Below are 16091 nucleotides of genomic sequence, written 5' to 3'. Positions count from 1 at the left end.
GTTTTTTTGGGCAGTGTGGGGACTTAAATGCACACCAAAACAGGTTTTTAAACCCACTTTGTCACACGTTTAACTGCTGCCTGGAAGCATCCTTAGTCCAGCCCAGGAGAATCTAGAAGAAGCACTGAGCCACTTTCACTGCCATAGATCTGCTGCTGGTCTTCTAAGGAAATTGCAGTGATGGCTGCCCCCCTGAAGCAGTATTGGTGTTTTCTCCTCTCCATAGAATGACTCCTGACTATTATTATTATTATTATTATTAAACTTTATTTGTACCCCGCTAGCATCTCCCGAAGGATTCGATGCGGCTTACACAGGCCGAGGCCTCAACACACAACACAACAATACAATCTAAGCAAATCAAACAATTAAAAACAGAATAAAGCAAAATAAACAACAGGCACAATACACTAAACACAATAAAACTGGGCCGGGCCAGAGCAATGGGTACAAGATTAAAAGTGCTGATGTGACAGGAGGTGTATATAGGGCTTCCAGGGCAAGTGCGATGTGCGATGTGCAGCGATCATTGGTTCTGATAAAGTGATTATGGGACTTGGTGGTGGAGATTTCCTAATCTGGGAAGGCGCAGATCATATTTTTTAAAAAAAAAAAACATGATTTTGCCCCCCAAATCTGCTGTTGACTTACACATATGATCAACTTATACATGAATATAATATGGTAATTCAATCCAGCTCTGAGTTTAAATAACTCTTTACTGATAGTGGAAATAAATCATCAGAGAGATTCTATACAACATGATCTTAGGCTGGCATTTGTTTTCTGAAGCTTGGATGCATCACACCCAACCCGTGCAGCCTCATTCCCTTTCTTCCACTTTTCCTATCTTGTTTTAACTGTAGTAGCACAAATCTTAAAGTGAGGAACCAACCTGAAATGTCTCTTAATTACTGACAGATTTCCTGGGAACACAACCCTGTTGACCTATATTGCCTTCTTTTCTTTCTCTGAATGGTGTCTTCTCTTTCTTTTCAGTGTGTCGTTTTTGCAATGACTTCAGGCCAAATGTGGAATCATATCCGTGGGCCCCCATATGCTCATAAAAATCCTCAGAATGGGCAAGTGGTAAGTGCTCTTATTGTACCACTATATAAAAAGAACAATATCACCACAGAGGGCTATACATTCAAGTGGTAAAGGAATTGAGTATGAAAATATGTGAAGATTATTTACCTTAAGGAACAGTTTGATAGCACATAAACTTAGTGGAACTCTTTTGTAGGACTGTGCAGTGAACCTAAGCAGACTAATATCTGTAACTGATGTTCAATACATAAAATTGCTTCAGTTTAATGTCTATCTATTTTCTTTCAACCTTCCTAACAGTTGGATAAACTGTATAAACATTAGGATCTCTCCATGGGATTTAAAATGTTTTATAGTTCCCTGATACCTTTTTTGTATGATAGCAGGCAGGGGACTTTATCCAGATTGTCCTACTCGAAGTTTAAACTGCTCAGAACTCCTTCAAAGTAGATTCAGGCATAATCAGAAAACTACCAGAACCCCAGTATAAAAGAATGACATTAAATGTATTGGTTACAGTAATGGAAAATAGATCTAGATTATAAACAATAATAGCAAATGAAAGCTTACCAACATCCTTCAGTATTGCTGTAAGAGCTTCCTATTTATGACAAAGTGTATTTTGGGTCACAGATTCTTAGGCAGTTAGATTCTTCTCATACCACAAAAAAAAGGCCAAGAACATCTAACTTGCCAATGATTTCTTAAAATATATGTCTGGGTTCTAGAAGCTGTCAAAAGTTGCCAGAATGGAGGAAAAGGCAAAAAAGAAAATAACCCTTTTCATTAGATGAGTTTTATGGGAAAGTCAACTTCCCAAGGAATATAAACATTCTTTTTTTCAGCACAGAGGTAGCAGGGGAATGAAATTTACAACTATTGGTATATTTTTGTATTCTGAATTTGCCATACCCATCTATCTCAATGTAAAGGAAAATGAGCCTTTAATGACTAAAGTATCTGTGTTTGGATGCAGAAAAACGTTCCAACTCTATTCTCACCAGTCGTCTGCTATAGATCTCTATATAGTGAATATTTGAGAGCTGTCAGTACTCTGGCCAACTAATTAAACTGTGTGGTTATGCCTAGTGCATGTTCAACCTGTCCATGTGTGTCTTGTTCCATCTTGAGTGATTCTTGGTTTTCAGACATGGTAGGAAAAACAAAAATTATCAAACTATTTTATGAAATATAGAAAATGCTATAGTCATTTATTTTTCATACTTAGTAATATTATTTTTTCAGTGTATATGCAAGACCATTTGAGAATGTGTATCTATTTCATCAGAGTACATATAAGATCTGGAAGACGCAAAGAACTGCAAAAAAATCAGTGTATTGATGAAGGCTATGAAGTGTATTATTTATTTATTGAATCACGTGCAAACTACTTTTGCATTTTACCCAGTTTTTGTATCCTATCCAGCCAATGTTGCTAGAAACAATGGCAGCTAAATAAACATGGACATTGGATCATGAATGAAGCATAGAGTGTTTGAGGATCGGGACCAAGATGTTTATTTATAAATCTATTTTCCATTCAACACTATTATATGCAAAACATGGACCATCTACAAACATAACTCTCAGCTTCTGAAAAGAGTCCATCAGTGTTGCCTTAAAAAAAAGCCTACAAATCCCTTTCGGAAGACAGCTGGACAAATGTCAGCATTCTAGAAGAAGCAAAAGCCACCAATATTGTAACAAAGCCTCCCTGCCATCAACCATGTCATTTAAATGTCTGATCACCATCCCCCAAAGTAGTTACTTTATTTTCAATTTAAGAATGTAAAACAGAATTTCAGTGAATAACAAAAGAAATTTAAAGTTGGACTTAAAGCTAATCTTTAAAAACTGTGGCATAAACACCAAGAACTTTGCAGTCCTGTCACTTGAGTGTTGTAACTGGAGGTCAGCTGTAACCAACAGTGCTATGGATTTTGAAGAGGCACAAATACAGTGTGAAAGGAAGAAATGTGCCAAGAGAAAAGTGCATCAAGCAAATCCTTGTCATGACCACCTTCAGTCTGGAAATCTATGTCCTCAATGTGAAAGACGATGTGGATCTAAAATAGGCTTTCACAGTTATTTACCGCCAAGACTCTATCCTTGGAAGACAATCATACTTTGCCCTGAATGACCTCCCATAATCATGGTTTGTTTGTTGTGATGTCTGAACCCTGTAGTCTGACCAAAAGAACAACCTATGGTTTGTTATTGTTGGCTTATTAAAAGAGACAGACCGGATAGTTCTATTAGGATATAGGGAATTAAGAGAAGTAAACTGGGGAAAGGTAGTATGGAGTTAAATAAGCCCAGCTTTACAAGGCATCATAGTACACATGCACAGAAATAATTGTGGTTTATTTAGCCACTCCTATTGCAGCAAAAGCCATTTGGAAAGGGACATTAGCACACTGCCTCTTCCCTGATATGATCGCATCTGAGCTCACCCATAGTCTTTTAAAGAAAATCATGTCAAAGTGATTGATTTGCAGACCTTGCCTTTTTCACCTCCATATTGTCTTCTGTTTGAGGACATTTTGTAGAACTATGACCTGTGTGAAGTGTGTGCGGGGGAAATAATATAACTGTAACAAAAAAGAAGCTCTAACTTTACGTTTACCAATGAATGACTACAAAGAAAGGTTAAAAGATAGTGAAAAAATATACAGTATAAACATGTTGATATAATTTTATGGATGATTGCTTGGTCCAGCAAATGTACAGTTATCATTATGTCCAATGAATCACATCCCGAGACATATGCTGCTGTTGCATAATCATGCTTTCTGACTTCAAAAGAGGATCCAGGTAGCTATTGGGACATTTCAGTATTTTTATCTTCCTTTTTCTTTTTATGTTTTGTGGGTTTCCAAGCGTATGCCTCTTTGAGCTTCCCGCTTGGATGAAAAAGCAAAGGAGAAGAAATAAAACTGATGAAAATAATAAGGGAAGCTGTCACAAGAAAACCAAATGTCAAGGCTTTGACACAAAGACCTTCCTTTGCCTGGTTTGCCTCCAAACATAGAAAAGCTGAGATGGCCCACATTCTTTCACTGTACTTTGAAGGCTATGACAGAAAAGTATTTTATTTCTATGAAGTGTACTGTTTTTTTTTATCCAAAGAGTGGTTGAGTTGGAAGCCTACATAAAATCTAATTTATCTTTGCCTCTCCCTCGTCCACCCACCCGCTTCACAGCAAGCTGCACTTCCCACCATTTTCAAGCTTTCTCATTACCAGTTAATAAAGAATAATTTGCTTAGTCTTGCGAAGGGAAATCCATTCTTAGTTTTCTTTGATGCCTCATATCTTAATTAGAGTAAGGGAAAAAGGCAAAGAACTGAATTTGATGACTGATCGACTTGGTGACAGGAGGATAGGAGCTGATTGATGACAGAAAATGACACATTTGGTCTGGCAGCTTTGTTGTGCAGAACTTTGACTAAAGAGGTAATAAATAAGTGTGTCACTAAAACACTGTGTTTAGAACAGCTCAGATTTTTTTCATTACTCCATTTCACTATTTAATTTATTATGCTTTTTATGTAGAGTGACAGAAGGGTGAGAGATGGCAGGGAGCAGACACTGGTACTAACAATTAATTCAGTCTGTGTCTATGCGTGTGTGTATGATATGTGTAATAAATTGTCAGTTTTAATAGATTCACCCCAGTTTCCAGCCTAGATAAAAAGCATGATATTTTCCCTTGCTTTCTCTTGACACTTTTTGCAAGGTGTGATAGTTACTCATATGGTGACTTGTTTTGTTTGCTTGCTCAAGAATGGTATCTTCTGGGATAGAATGGAGGACTGTATACAATGAGCATATGGACTTCATCTTCCAAGAGACATTGGAGACTACAACACGTACCAATAGATATAAAAGCCTGGGTCTTAGACTACATTTACACTGTAGAATTAATATCTTTTTACACTACAAATAATACTTTGGCTCAGTGCTATGGAATAATGAGAGCTTCAGTTTCACAAGGTTTTCACCCTTTCTGACAAAAAGTGCTGATACCTCACCAAACTACAAACCATTGCATTCCATAGTTAAAATGGTATCAAACTGCATTAATTCTATAGTGTAGAAGTACCTCTAATTCCAGGAGCATCCAGATTTATTTACAAAGCATGGAACAGCAGCCAGATTCTCTACCCATGTTGCAAAGTTTCTCACCTCACTAAGAAATAATATAAAGAATTTTATATTGTATTGTATGTCACTTCCTTTTTGATCTTTTTTCTTTTCTTTTTTCTTTTTTTGTCACACCGTCTCACCCTCCTCTAAACTGGCAAGTATAATAAAAAGGCTACAATAAATAATAACAATAATAATAATAATTTTAAAAATTTCATTTATATTCTGCCCTCTCTCCCCAAGGGGACTCAGGGCAGATTACAATGAAAGATGGCAAACATTCAATACCAGATCCAATACATAAATAGAAACATAAAGCAACCCGTTAATCTACATCTAACATAATAAATATTAAACATAAATTATATAAACAACATTTAACACTCATTTAAAATCATTATTAAAAGGTAATACGGCTGATGGAGTCAACAAGGTCAACTCCAAAACTGAGTTAGAGTATGGTGACGAATTCGGAACTGGACTATTGAGTGAATGTCATCTTCCTCTCCATATTCCAGTGTACAGAAATGAGTTTTTAATTGTTTTTGAAGGAGAGGAAGGAGGAGGCCATTTCTATTTCTTTAAGGAAAGAATGCCGGGGGGGGGGGGGGGCGATCACAGAGAAGGATCATGGTGAAACATTGAAAGCCTGCGAGAGGAAACTATAATATTTAGTCTGGCTTTATGTCAGTGAGATTCTGGACTTTGTTTTTAAAGTCTTATCAGTGATGTTTTTGTGAGAATATTTCATGTTTATTCTTTTGCACTTTTGTCCCTGCATTAAATTCTTTTTATTACTGCCAAGCAGCTAGAATAAATCCCTTTTCTCCCTCATCAGGAGTGCATAACAGTTGAAAAATATTGCAGTATTCAAAATGGCAAAATAGTTTTGTGTCACCTTATTTTTTATAAAAAGTATTAACTGCCAGTCCCTTGAGAGTTGGGAGGAAAGGAAAACAGTACAAGCAGTCCCCGAGTTACAAACATGAATTATATACTACTCATAGTTAAGAACAAGGATGAGATGTCTTCTGCTATCAAAATCTATAAAAAAAATCTGGGCTTGCAATTTAAAAAATTGTCTTAAATACAAATTCACATTAAGAACGAACCTACAGAACCTATCTTGTTCATAACTTGGGGACTTCTTGTATATTGAAAGTCCTAGGCAAATTAAGGTAAAAACATACAGACAAAAACCCTGCTGGTTCCATGCAGAGTCCTTAAAAGCACTGATGTAAAAAAAATCTAATGGTAAAAACGTTAAAAACAATTAAACCACACAACACTCCAGTGATTCCGGCTGTGAAAGCCTATGACAATAAATTACACTATCATATGAAATCATTTTAAATCATGATGATAACAAACTAGAGAACAGAAATTCCATTAAAAGACTGGACTGCATAGTTAGTCACCAAATGCCTGCTCAAATAAAAAGGTTGTTATTGGCTGAGAGAAAGATGGAGAAATCATGTGTTGAAAATGGAAGGTTATACAAAGCCAATATTTCAAATTTTTACTTAAGTTACTGGAACTACGGCAGTTAACCACAGGTGAAATGAAAATTGTTAAAGTGTTTCTCAGTATAGTAGTAAAACCTTTTTCACATATTATTCTTATTAAATTAAATAAACTGTATAATTGTAAATACTGCATTTCCTTTTCATGCATTGTAAAGACTAGTACATGATATTGCCTTCCTGTCTTCCACCCACAGAGAGCTAAACGGAAGCATAGAAACTGCAGTTCGGCATCACTGATTTTGAAATGCTTAGTAATTCGGCTAGAGGACAAACAGTGCCATAATTTTGTCTCTTTGCCTTAGAAATGAATCTTTGAGTTCTGTTCTTCTTATATATGTGCTATGGCAGATGATTGAAATGGCAAATGTAAAACCGATTTCCCTTTCTATGTTGTGGACAAGATGTGGAACATAGCTGGCTGCCTTCCACATCTTAGAAATACGGTTCTAATCCTTCTTTTCTTTTCCCATTGTTTGTTTTGATGAGTTAGGCTAAATATTCCAAGACAGTCCACAAAAGAAACAAACAGGCCCAACTTACTTGTCCGAACGCATCTCCTCCTATGAGCCAGCTAGGACATTAAGATCATCTGGAGAGGCCCTGCTCTCAGTCCCGCCTGCAACACAGGCACGCCTGGCGGGGACGAGAGACAGGGCCTTCTCAGTGGTGGCCCCTTGGCTGTGGAACGCCCTTCCTACAGATATTAGATCGGCCCCCTCCCTATTGATATTTCGGAGGAAAGTGAAGACCTGGCTGTTCGAGCAGGCATTTGATTAGGCAGTGTAATGAATATAGAAACGCGGAACAACGGATGATGAGATTGGATCTTGATTCTACTGATGAGACGCTAATGATTTGTTATATTGATTCTTAATTGTTTATTATGCTACTGTTTTAACTGTCCCTTAACTGTTTTTATAATGTTTAGCATTGAATTTTTGCTGTTGTTAACAGCTTTGAGTTGCCTAAGGGCTGAGAAAAGCGGTATATAAATGAAGTAAATAAATAATTAATTAAATAAATAAATAAATAATAGAATTAAAAAATGTAGAAGCTAAAACCCATTTTATTCCCAACTAGAGAAGAACCAGTAGAAAAAATGGGAGCTTGGTAGGCTGACACATTTAGGTGAAACAAACTCATTGGGTTTACTCTAGTTGGGAGTAGATTTGGGCCACACTATTTTATACAGAGAAAATCCAGAAATTGCCAGATCAACAAACCATTCAAAGCTGATTACTAATTGGAACTTTATCTTCTATTAATTTATATAGTTTGCCTGACATTGGCTGACCACAGTTCTCTTTACCTGGTAATAATATATATTTCAACTACATTTCCAATGTGGATGTCTTCAGCCCTTACGAAGTCTTGACCATTTTGTGTTTAAAGAAGCAAGTCTGCTATCCTCTGTCAAGGGCAGGAAGCAAGACATAATGATGTATGGTTAAAGGTCACAAAGCTTAATGAAATGACATCTTCCAAGAACAAAGTCAGTAGATGCCTGTTCTAAGAGAACAGAGTGAAGTTCCCATTTTTTTAAAAAAAAACATAAAAACAATGTATCAATTTATCTCTTAATTACAAAAACTTCAAAACTGACAGTGATTTTTTTTTATTTCTAGCCTTTCCCTTTCCCTAATAAGATTACTTTTAAAAAATAAGAAATGTATTTTAGAGTCTTGATTTAAAGCTGAAATGAAATGGTTTTCTGTGATTTATTTGTTTGTTTAAAACATTTATATTCCGCCCTTCTCAGAAGCACAACATACAAATGACAAACATTCAATGCCGGAACATAAATAAACTATAAACAAATACAAACATTAAAATCAATTATCTCAACATTAAAATACACTGTTTAGCACTGTCTTGATCATGATAGAGTTAGCCATCGTTCATACTCTAATATGATCTGTACTTGATAAAATAATATTTAGAACTTGTGTGAATGTTGCGCCAGGAAAAGACATGTAGAAATCATTCTTACATCCAAACAAAAAGAAGTTTAGTTTGCCATCTATTATTTATTGAGAACTTGTTTAAGCCTCTACGAGAGGGTTAGCTTATAGTATTGGATTCTGTACAACACAGTTATGTTGTGGTCATTAATCTGATAAATTACGAAGACCGTATAAAGTGAAAATTGTTAAATTAGTCGCACCATTATAGTTAATGACTCTCCTTTTTTGGCAAGCAAGTTTATTATACATTTGTTACATTATAAATGTGTATAAGTGAGCTTTGTAAAATTACTTTGCATCCTTAGTTCCAATTTGTTAAATGGATGCTGGGATGTGTGGAAGATGTTCGTATTTGTTTTTACCCAAAATAGCAGAAGTCCTAGTTTGTAGAGAAAATGTGTAATTTTATTTATTTATTTATTCATTTATTCATTCATTCATTCACTAGCTGTACCCGCCACGTATTGCTGTGGCCAACCTTCCCTCCTTCTTTTTCTCCTTCTTTCTTTGGGGGGAGATGTAGCACATGCACACTCACACACACACACACACACACACACACACACATGTGTGGATATGCCAATGTCTGTGTTTAAAGGAAGTTGTGGAGAACACCTACATGTGTGTTAATTTTACTATATTTCCTCAACTCTCCCCGTAAATACACACAGTCACGCGGGAAATAAGTGGCTCTGCTGGAGTGCATGTCTTGAGGGGTTGTTGTGGGATGATATTGCATGTGCATTAATTCGACTATATTTTCACAACTCCACACACCCATACACACTCACTGTTGCTCTGCCAACGTGTATGTTGCCAAATTGTAAAAGATGGATAGACAGAAAGAAAATGATTTTTAATTCATATAGCAGTCCCAAAACATGCAAATATGAGTAGAGCAATAGGTACCACTCTGGCGGGAAGGTAAGGGCGCTCCATGCAGTCATGCCAGTGGCCACATGTAGGAATATAGATATCCTACTCTACCTTCCCAACTGTCCTCCCTCTGTGACAGGCCTTCATTGGCCGGGAACTCCCCCCCCCCCCCCCCAGCTCCTGGCTCCCTCCTGTTTTGCTTGGCTTTATCATCCCCACCAGCCAGCAGAAAAGGTTGTGATGGAAACAGCTGCAACGGGCTCTGAGCCTGGGATCCATCTGCTACTGCTGCCTGTGCTTCTGCCTTCTCCTCCTCTTCCTCTATGTGGGTCCTTAAATTCTCTCTTGCCTCAGAAGCTTGGTGAGGGCTGGAAAACTTGGAAGTGCCCACCTTTGCAAAGGCATGGGGAAGATCCGAGCGGAAGGGAGATAAGAGGCTGCATCTCTCTCTCTTTGTCTCTCCCCCTGGGCTATGCAAGGCACGCTCTCCCCTCTTTCCCATGCTTCCTTCTTGCTTTCCTCCCTTCTTCCTTTCTCTCTTTCCTCTGTTGTCGCAGCAGGCGAGCAGGAAGAGGGGGAAAGTTAAGAAGAAGGGGTCATGGCGGCCATGGAGATCGCCTGGCAAGTGGCAAGTTCAAGGGGAAGGAACGAGGGAGAGAAGGAAAGAGGCATAAGAAGGAGGAATGAGAAGGAAAGGAAGCTGCTGGAAGGGAGTAAGGAGAAGGACTTGCAAAGCTTGCAGGGAGATTCCTTCCCCCCCCCCCCTCCACACACACACACAACTGTCAGGGCGAAATGCCTCCTTTGCACCTGCTCGCCTCACCTTTCAAAGACCCTTGGGACCATGAAGAAAGGGAAGGGCAAGGAGAAGGTGAAGGTAGAGTGACCTGTAGGGTTTAATATTATTTTTAAAAGTAAAATGTCTAATAAGAGAAACAGAAATGATTATAGCTATTTTTCTGAAATCAGTAAAGATTTATAATTGCCGTGTACAAAATATAAACAGTCATCCTTCCAAATTTGTGGTTTTGAGTTTTGCAGGTTTTGATTATTCACAGTTTGATTAAAATGTTCTTTCCAGGAATCTCTAGGTCCTTCAGTGAAATTCTGTGGTCAACTTCCAGAAGGAGATAACCATAGAGTCCTGGAGAAGGACCTAGACATTTAGAAAGAGTGTTCTCTTGGTTAAAAGAAATGCCATTTTGACTTTCACAGAAGATGTGGAAGGCATATTGTAGCAATAACACTAACCATATTTGACACTTGGAGCTGCAACTCTGATATATGTATGTATGTATGTATGTATGTATATGTATATATTTACTAGGCTCTGGGCTGTGTTAACTAAAAGTGTTCAGTATAATTCGATACCTATTTATTTTCTCTTATTTAAGTTGGTACCTTTGCAATATAAAACATACTTCTCCCCACTCCTTTTGTGTGTGTTCTGCACTTTTTGTATCCCATAAAAGATTACACTAATTTTTTTATTTCCTTTAATGAAATATTAACATTCCAATTTAATTTGGTAAATGAGAAATTTAATGTATCCTATAAATTCTGCAGCTGATGTCATTCCTTCTACATGAGAGAATGCTAATGTTGTGTTCAGGCATATTTGGTGGACATCCACTTTCCCCAAAGTAATAAAATGAATTTTTCAGGATAGCACAACCTTGGATCTTGAGTTTTGTTGTTAAATGCTGTCAAGTTGCCTTGAGCTTATAGCAACCCTATAAACACTTTGAGTTACCCTGTTTATAACAATGCTACTCAGATCTTACAAATTCCAAATTGAGTCCATTGGCCTGTAAGGTGGTCTTCCTCTTTTCCTACTGACTTCCACCTTATCAAGGTTATTGTGTTTACTGTATATCAGTGATATGATAACATGAGCTCAGTACCCTGACAAGGCATTTTAATTTACCGTATCCCCATCCCTTGTTCCTATAAATACATGATATGTTCTCCAGGTGTGACATAGAGGGTCCCAGGCATGTAGCCGGGGGGGGGGGGGGCTTGAGGGGCTTCGCCCCCCCCCCCCCAAAATTCTCATGGTGGTTTGCGAAAAGGCCTTACTGGTGCATTATTTAAACTGTTATGTTTATTCATATCATGATCTGATCACCATACTCAATATATCCCATATGCATTGGAGGTATTGGGGTAATGATACAAAAGGTTTGCTAGAGTAGACCCTCTTTCACTCAGACTCAGCCCCCCCGAAACTCAGCCCCCCCCGAAACCCCCCCTGAAAAAAACTCAGCCCCCCCCCCCCCGGAATTGAAATCTTGGCTACGGGCCTGGAGGGTCCTCTCACACTACACTATTATAACAGTATGATTCCACTTTAATTGTCATGATTCCATCCTATGGAATACTGGGATTTACAATTCAGGAAGGAATATTAAGAATTTTCAGCCAGAGAGCTGTAGTTGCTCATGGAACTACAAACCCTAAAATTCCATAAGATACAGTCATAGCAATTAAAGTGGAATCTTATTACTGTATTTCTGTAGTGGGAAAAAAGACCCAGAATCATAAAATGTAAATCACATCATGTCCCGGGTTGTCGATTACATAATACCATTCTGATATTTCTAGGACTTGAAAATGCAACGGCTCCACATTTATAAATGTACTTTGAAGCTGTAAAGTAGTTAGTAGAAGGTGGTGTGTGCGTGCATGTGTTTGTAGACAATATGCTTCTTTTGAGTCCTACCATTGCACAACAACATTCTGCATTTTGATGTTTGATCCCATTTTACTTCTTTGCCTACTTTACTTGATATTTGTTTATTTAAAAATTGAAAATATGGGTAATAAGCTGAAAAAAACTGGCATTCAATCTGTCTGTATGCATTCTCAAAAGCCATGCACTATTAGATAAATAACAAATCTTTTTTAAGATCTCTAATTTCATTCAAATGTAATCCAACTTAAATATTCTAGTGACAGTTATTTGTCTGGGGAAATCTTTTCCTTTTGTTAGCAACAAAATAATAATGTTGAAGTATCTTGACAACTATCTTGACATCTGTTTGCTTATCAGTAGTAACTGAAAAGAACTCATTTTTGATAGGCATGTTAAGAAAATTGTATAAGTATAAATATTCCAACTGTCAAAAATGCACTGAAATAAAGAACCACTTCACAATTTTATATATGGGATACCATTTTATTATGCCATTCTTTGTAATGGGGTTTGCACATCCACAGATTTTAGTATCCACATGGGGGTCCTGGAACCAAATGATGAACTGTATTTTGATAATAATAATAACAATAACAATAATAATAATTATTATTATTTATTTATATCTCGCCACCATTTCCCAGAAGACTCAGGACGGCTCACAAAACACTCAAGATGTGATATGCAAATACAACAAGTGCAAAACAAAACATCCGAGTAGACAATAAACAATCAACACAACATCATAAATTCACATTACCCCCTGGTAAAAACAATAAAATACAGCAATTGCTGTAGATAGAACAACATTACTTATTCTATACTTAATAAAAGCAAAGGAGTCAAGAGGTAAAACGTAGTTCTAAATTGGGCAAGATGTATATTATTGCAGTCTTTTACTTAATTAACATAACAAGTTATCTGCATGCATCAGAATGAGTTATACCCTCATGGGCATTTCTTTCTGCTTAGACCAGTGGTTCTCAACCTGTGGGTCCCCAGATGTTTTGGCCTTCAACAGCCAAAAATCCTAACAGCTGGTAAACTGACTGGGATTTCTGGAAATTGTAAGCCAAAACAGCTGGGGACCCATAGGTTGAGAACTGGCTTAGACTTATGAGCAAGTTATAGCGTAGGAGAAGCAGTGGTGTGTTACAGGGATCTCCTTTTCAATTGCTGTGTTACACAGAGTTATGACCCATATTTTGCATGTTATGCTGATGAAACTGCAATTTAAGCCATACCAAAGTAGTTGGATGTAGTTTATCAAAAATATCTGAAATACATTCTGCTCCCAAGTAGAGCTACTTTCGTGTGTATTATGCGTGTAATCATGGCTTTAAGGTTATTAGCTATTGGTGTGTGTATGTCTCTGTTATTTTTCTTGTAAAAAAAATTAAGCGGTACTTACAGTTTGATAGAAAGTGGGTGGAGATCTAGAGACAATTTTGTTGATAACAGAATGGGATGTCTGTCCCAACTGTAATTAGTGTCTTTCTTTAATTTTAAAGGGGTTTTAAGGGAGAAAATTACCTAGGTGTTGATTTTCCGTTCAGCCAACCATTGGACAAATCTGCTTGAGTTGGAACTGACCAACTGGATGCCATCTAACATGATAAATTCTTCCCAAAACTGGGCATTCAGTAATGATTGCAAATATATTCTAAATATCATATTCATCTGAATTCTCCATGAGAGAAGAGGCTTCTTGTTTCCCTCAACAACCATTTCATCTGCTTTGATGTGGTGGAAGATAAATCTGTCCTGACATAAACAGACAACCATGTCAACATACAGAATTTTTCAGTTGGTATTTTTATGCTGTTGGTAAACTATATTTCTGGTTAATTCCATCACAAACATTTAGCTTGAAAGCACCACTCTTGTAGACGTGCCTACTTCAGGACTCATAACACTGAGTTTTTGTTGTCCATCAAGGTTTGTTGAAGTGCAAGGTGGGGATGTCAGTGTTTTTCTTCCAGCTGTCTCCGAACTCTTCCATCAGTTTCTGCATGCAGCTTCATATCCCTGTTCTTTTATCAATGTGTAGATCTGATATCTGTCAAGCCTTTCTATTATACCAAAATTTTGTGTGGAATAAGTCCTGAATTGTGAATAGCATTCAAAAATTTGTGATTTCAAAGACTTTCAGAGCGGGAAGAAAATTAGTAAAATGGCTCATTGTTTCATTCAAGTGGGAAATTAATAAATTACATCCTTATCCATAAGCACTACTTGGTCAATAAGAATGAGCAGCTCCCCTTGGCTTTGCTCTAGTGTTTCATGACTTCACAATGCCTTTGTTTCTGCTCAGGTTGAATTCCACCTGAGCAGAAATAGGTGCCAGTTTCTTCCTCGGGATAGAAATTGCACATACACCTTTATGTTTTACTCATCGCACACTTTCTTCCATTTTTGCCTTATGGGTTTCTTCATCAGTGATAGGTTTTACAAGCTCTCTGCCTTCTCAAACAGATATATATGTTGTGAGTGATTGGATGGGCAGGCAAATAGGGAAGCAGTTTGAAAAGTCTGCAGCCATTTTCAAAGTTGGCAACATCTATATTGGGTTGCTGTGAGTTTTCCGGGCTGTATGACCGTGTTCCAGAACCATTCTCACAACTTCAGGCATCCTCAGAAGTTGTGAGATCTGTTAGAAACTAGGCAAGTGAAGTTTATATATCTGCGGAATATCCAGGGTGAGAGAAAGAACTCTTGTCTGCTTGAGACAAGTGTGAATGTTGCAATTTGCCACCTTGATTAGCATTCAATGGCATTGCAGCTTCAAAGCCTTACTGGTTGCCTTTGACACCACATTGAGCATTTATATTCATAGAAATAGGTACGGATAATCATGACGTGGAAACTGATTGACAAGGTGGATGGTTTCCCATGCACTTTACACACACACACACACACACACATGAAATAACATTTAGTTTTGTATTGTATTGTCTCTGATGTGCCAGCTGAAATTACCAAATGTCTCTCCATCACCTCAGTGTTTGGATATACAGAAGGGTTGCTGTTTACAACAGTCAGGGATTTGGGATCTGTGCTTAGTTATGGTTAAACTGTCAGGAGTCTTGGAATTACTTCAGAGTCTCTGGAGTCAGCATTTATGATGGCAAGATGAAGAGCAAGCGGCTGCTTTGATGTGTGGGCTGAGGCCACGCTGCGCAGCTTCTTTTAATTGTAATATCATATACAGTTCATATACAGGTTTTCTTTAAAGACCTTGCATCTTTTCAGATGCATAATGAAACAAAGAATCAAATTGGGTTACTCACTACTTAGATATTCTCTTTATATGTGTGCCATTTAAGTCAACTTTGAAAAAGCACATTTTTCAGTTGTAATGTTTCTTCTGTTCGTTTTGAAAATGCAAGTTTGGTTATTCTTGCTTCTTTTGTTATCACTGGGTCAAGTCTCACAAAGAAGATGAGAGCAGATTCAAATGAATTGAGGTTGCATTTTAATTCCATCAAAAACCAAGTGAGTTCCTCTCTCTGAACATTCAAGTCAGATAAGGGTACATCACACATTATTAAAAGTACTAGTTTTAAACAAGACAATTAAAAGAATAACCTTCAAACTTTCTCTGTGACTTTCTGTAGCTTTCTTATCAGTCACAAAAATGTCAGAATCATAATGCGTGTACTCATGAAGATTTTGAACTCTGAATAAGGGGAAGCTTCCTTTTGAGGTTATATTTGCTGGAATGGAAAAGATAACAGTATTATCAGTGTGTTTTTATAGTGTAACCAATTTATCATTGCATATACTGAAATAGTTTTAATGTGCTTCAAATATTAGTCCAGCGATAACTATT

General features: G+C 37.3%; 1 protein-coding gene across 1 annotated transcript in view; it reads left to right on the top strand.

Annotated features, from left to right (window-relative positions):
- TUSC3 (tumor suppressor candidate 3) overlaps nt 1–16091 on the top strand; it is a 171657-nt gene that overhangs the window by 107218 nt on the left and 48348 nt on the right. The window contains exon 6 of the mRNA XM_060778557.2: nt 1000–1089. Within this exon, the coding sequence (XP_060634540.2) occupies nt 1000–1089 (90 nt within the window). The remainder of the gene's footprint in view (nt 1–999; nt 1090–16091) is intronic.

This window comes from Anolis sagrei, chromosome 5 (assembly GCF_037176765.1).
Source record: "Anolis sagrei isolate rAnoSag1 chromosome 5, rAnoSag1.mat, whole genome shotgun sequence".
Classification (NCBI taxonomy): Eukaryota; Metazoa; Chordata; class Lepidosauria; order Squamata; family Dactyloidae; genus Anolis; species Anolis sagrei.
This window is presented reverse-complemented; position numbering and strand designations above follow the sequence as displayed.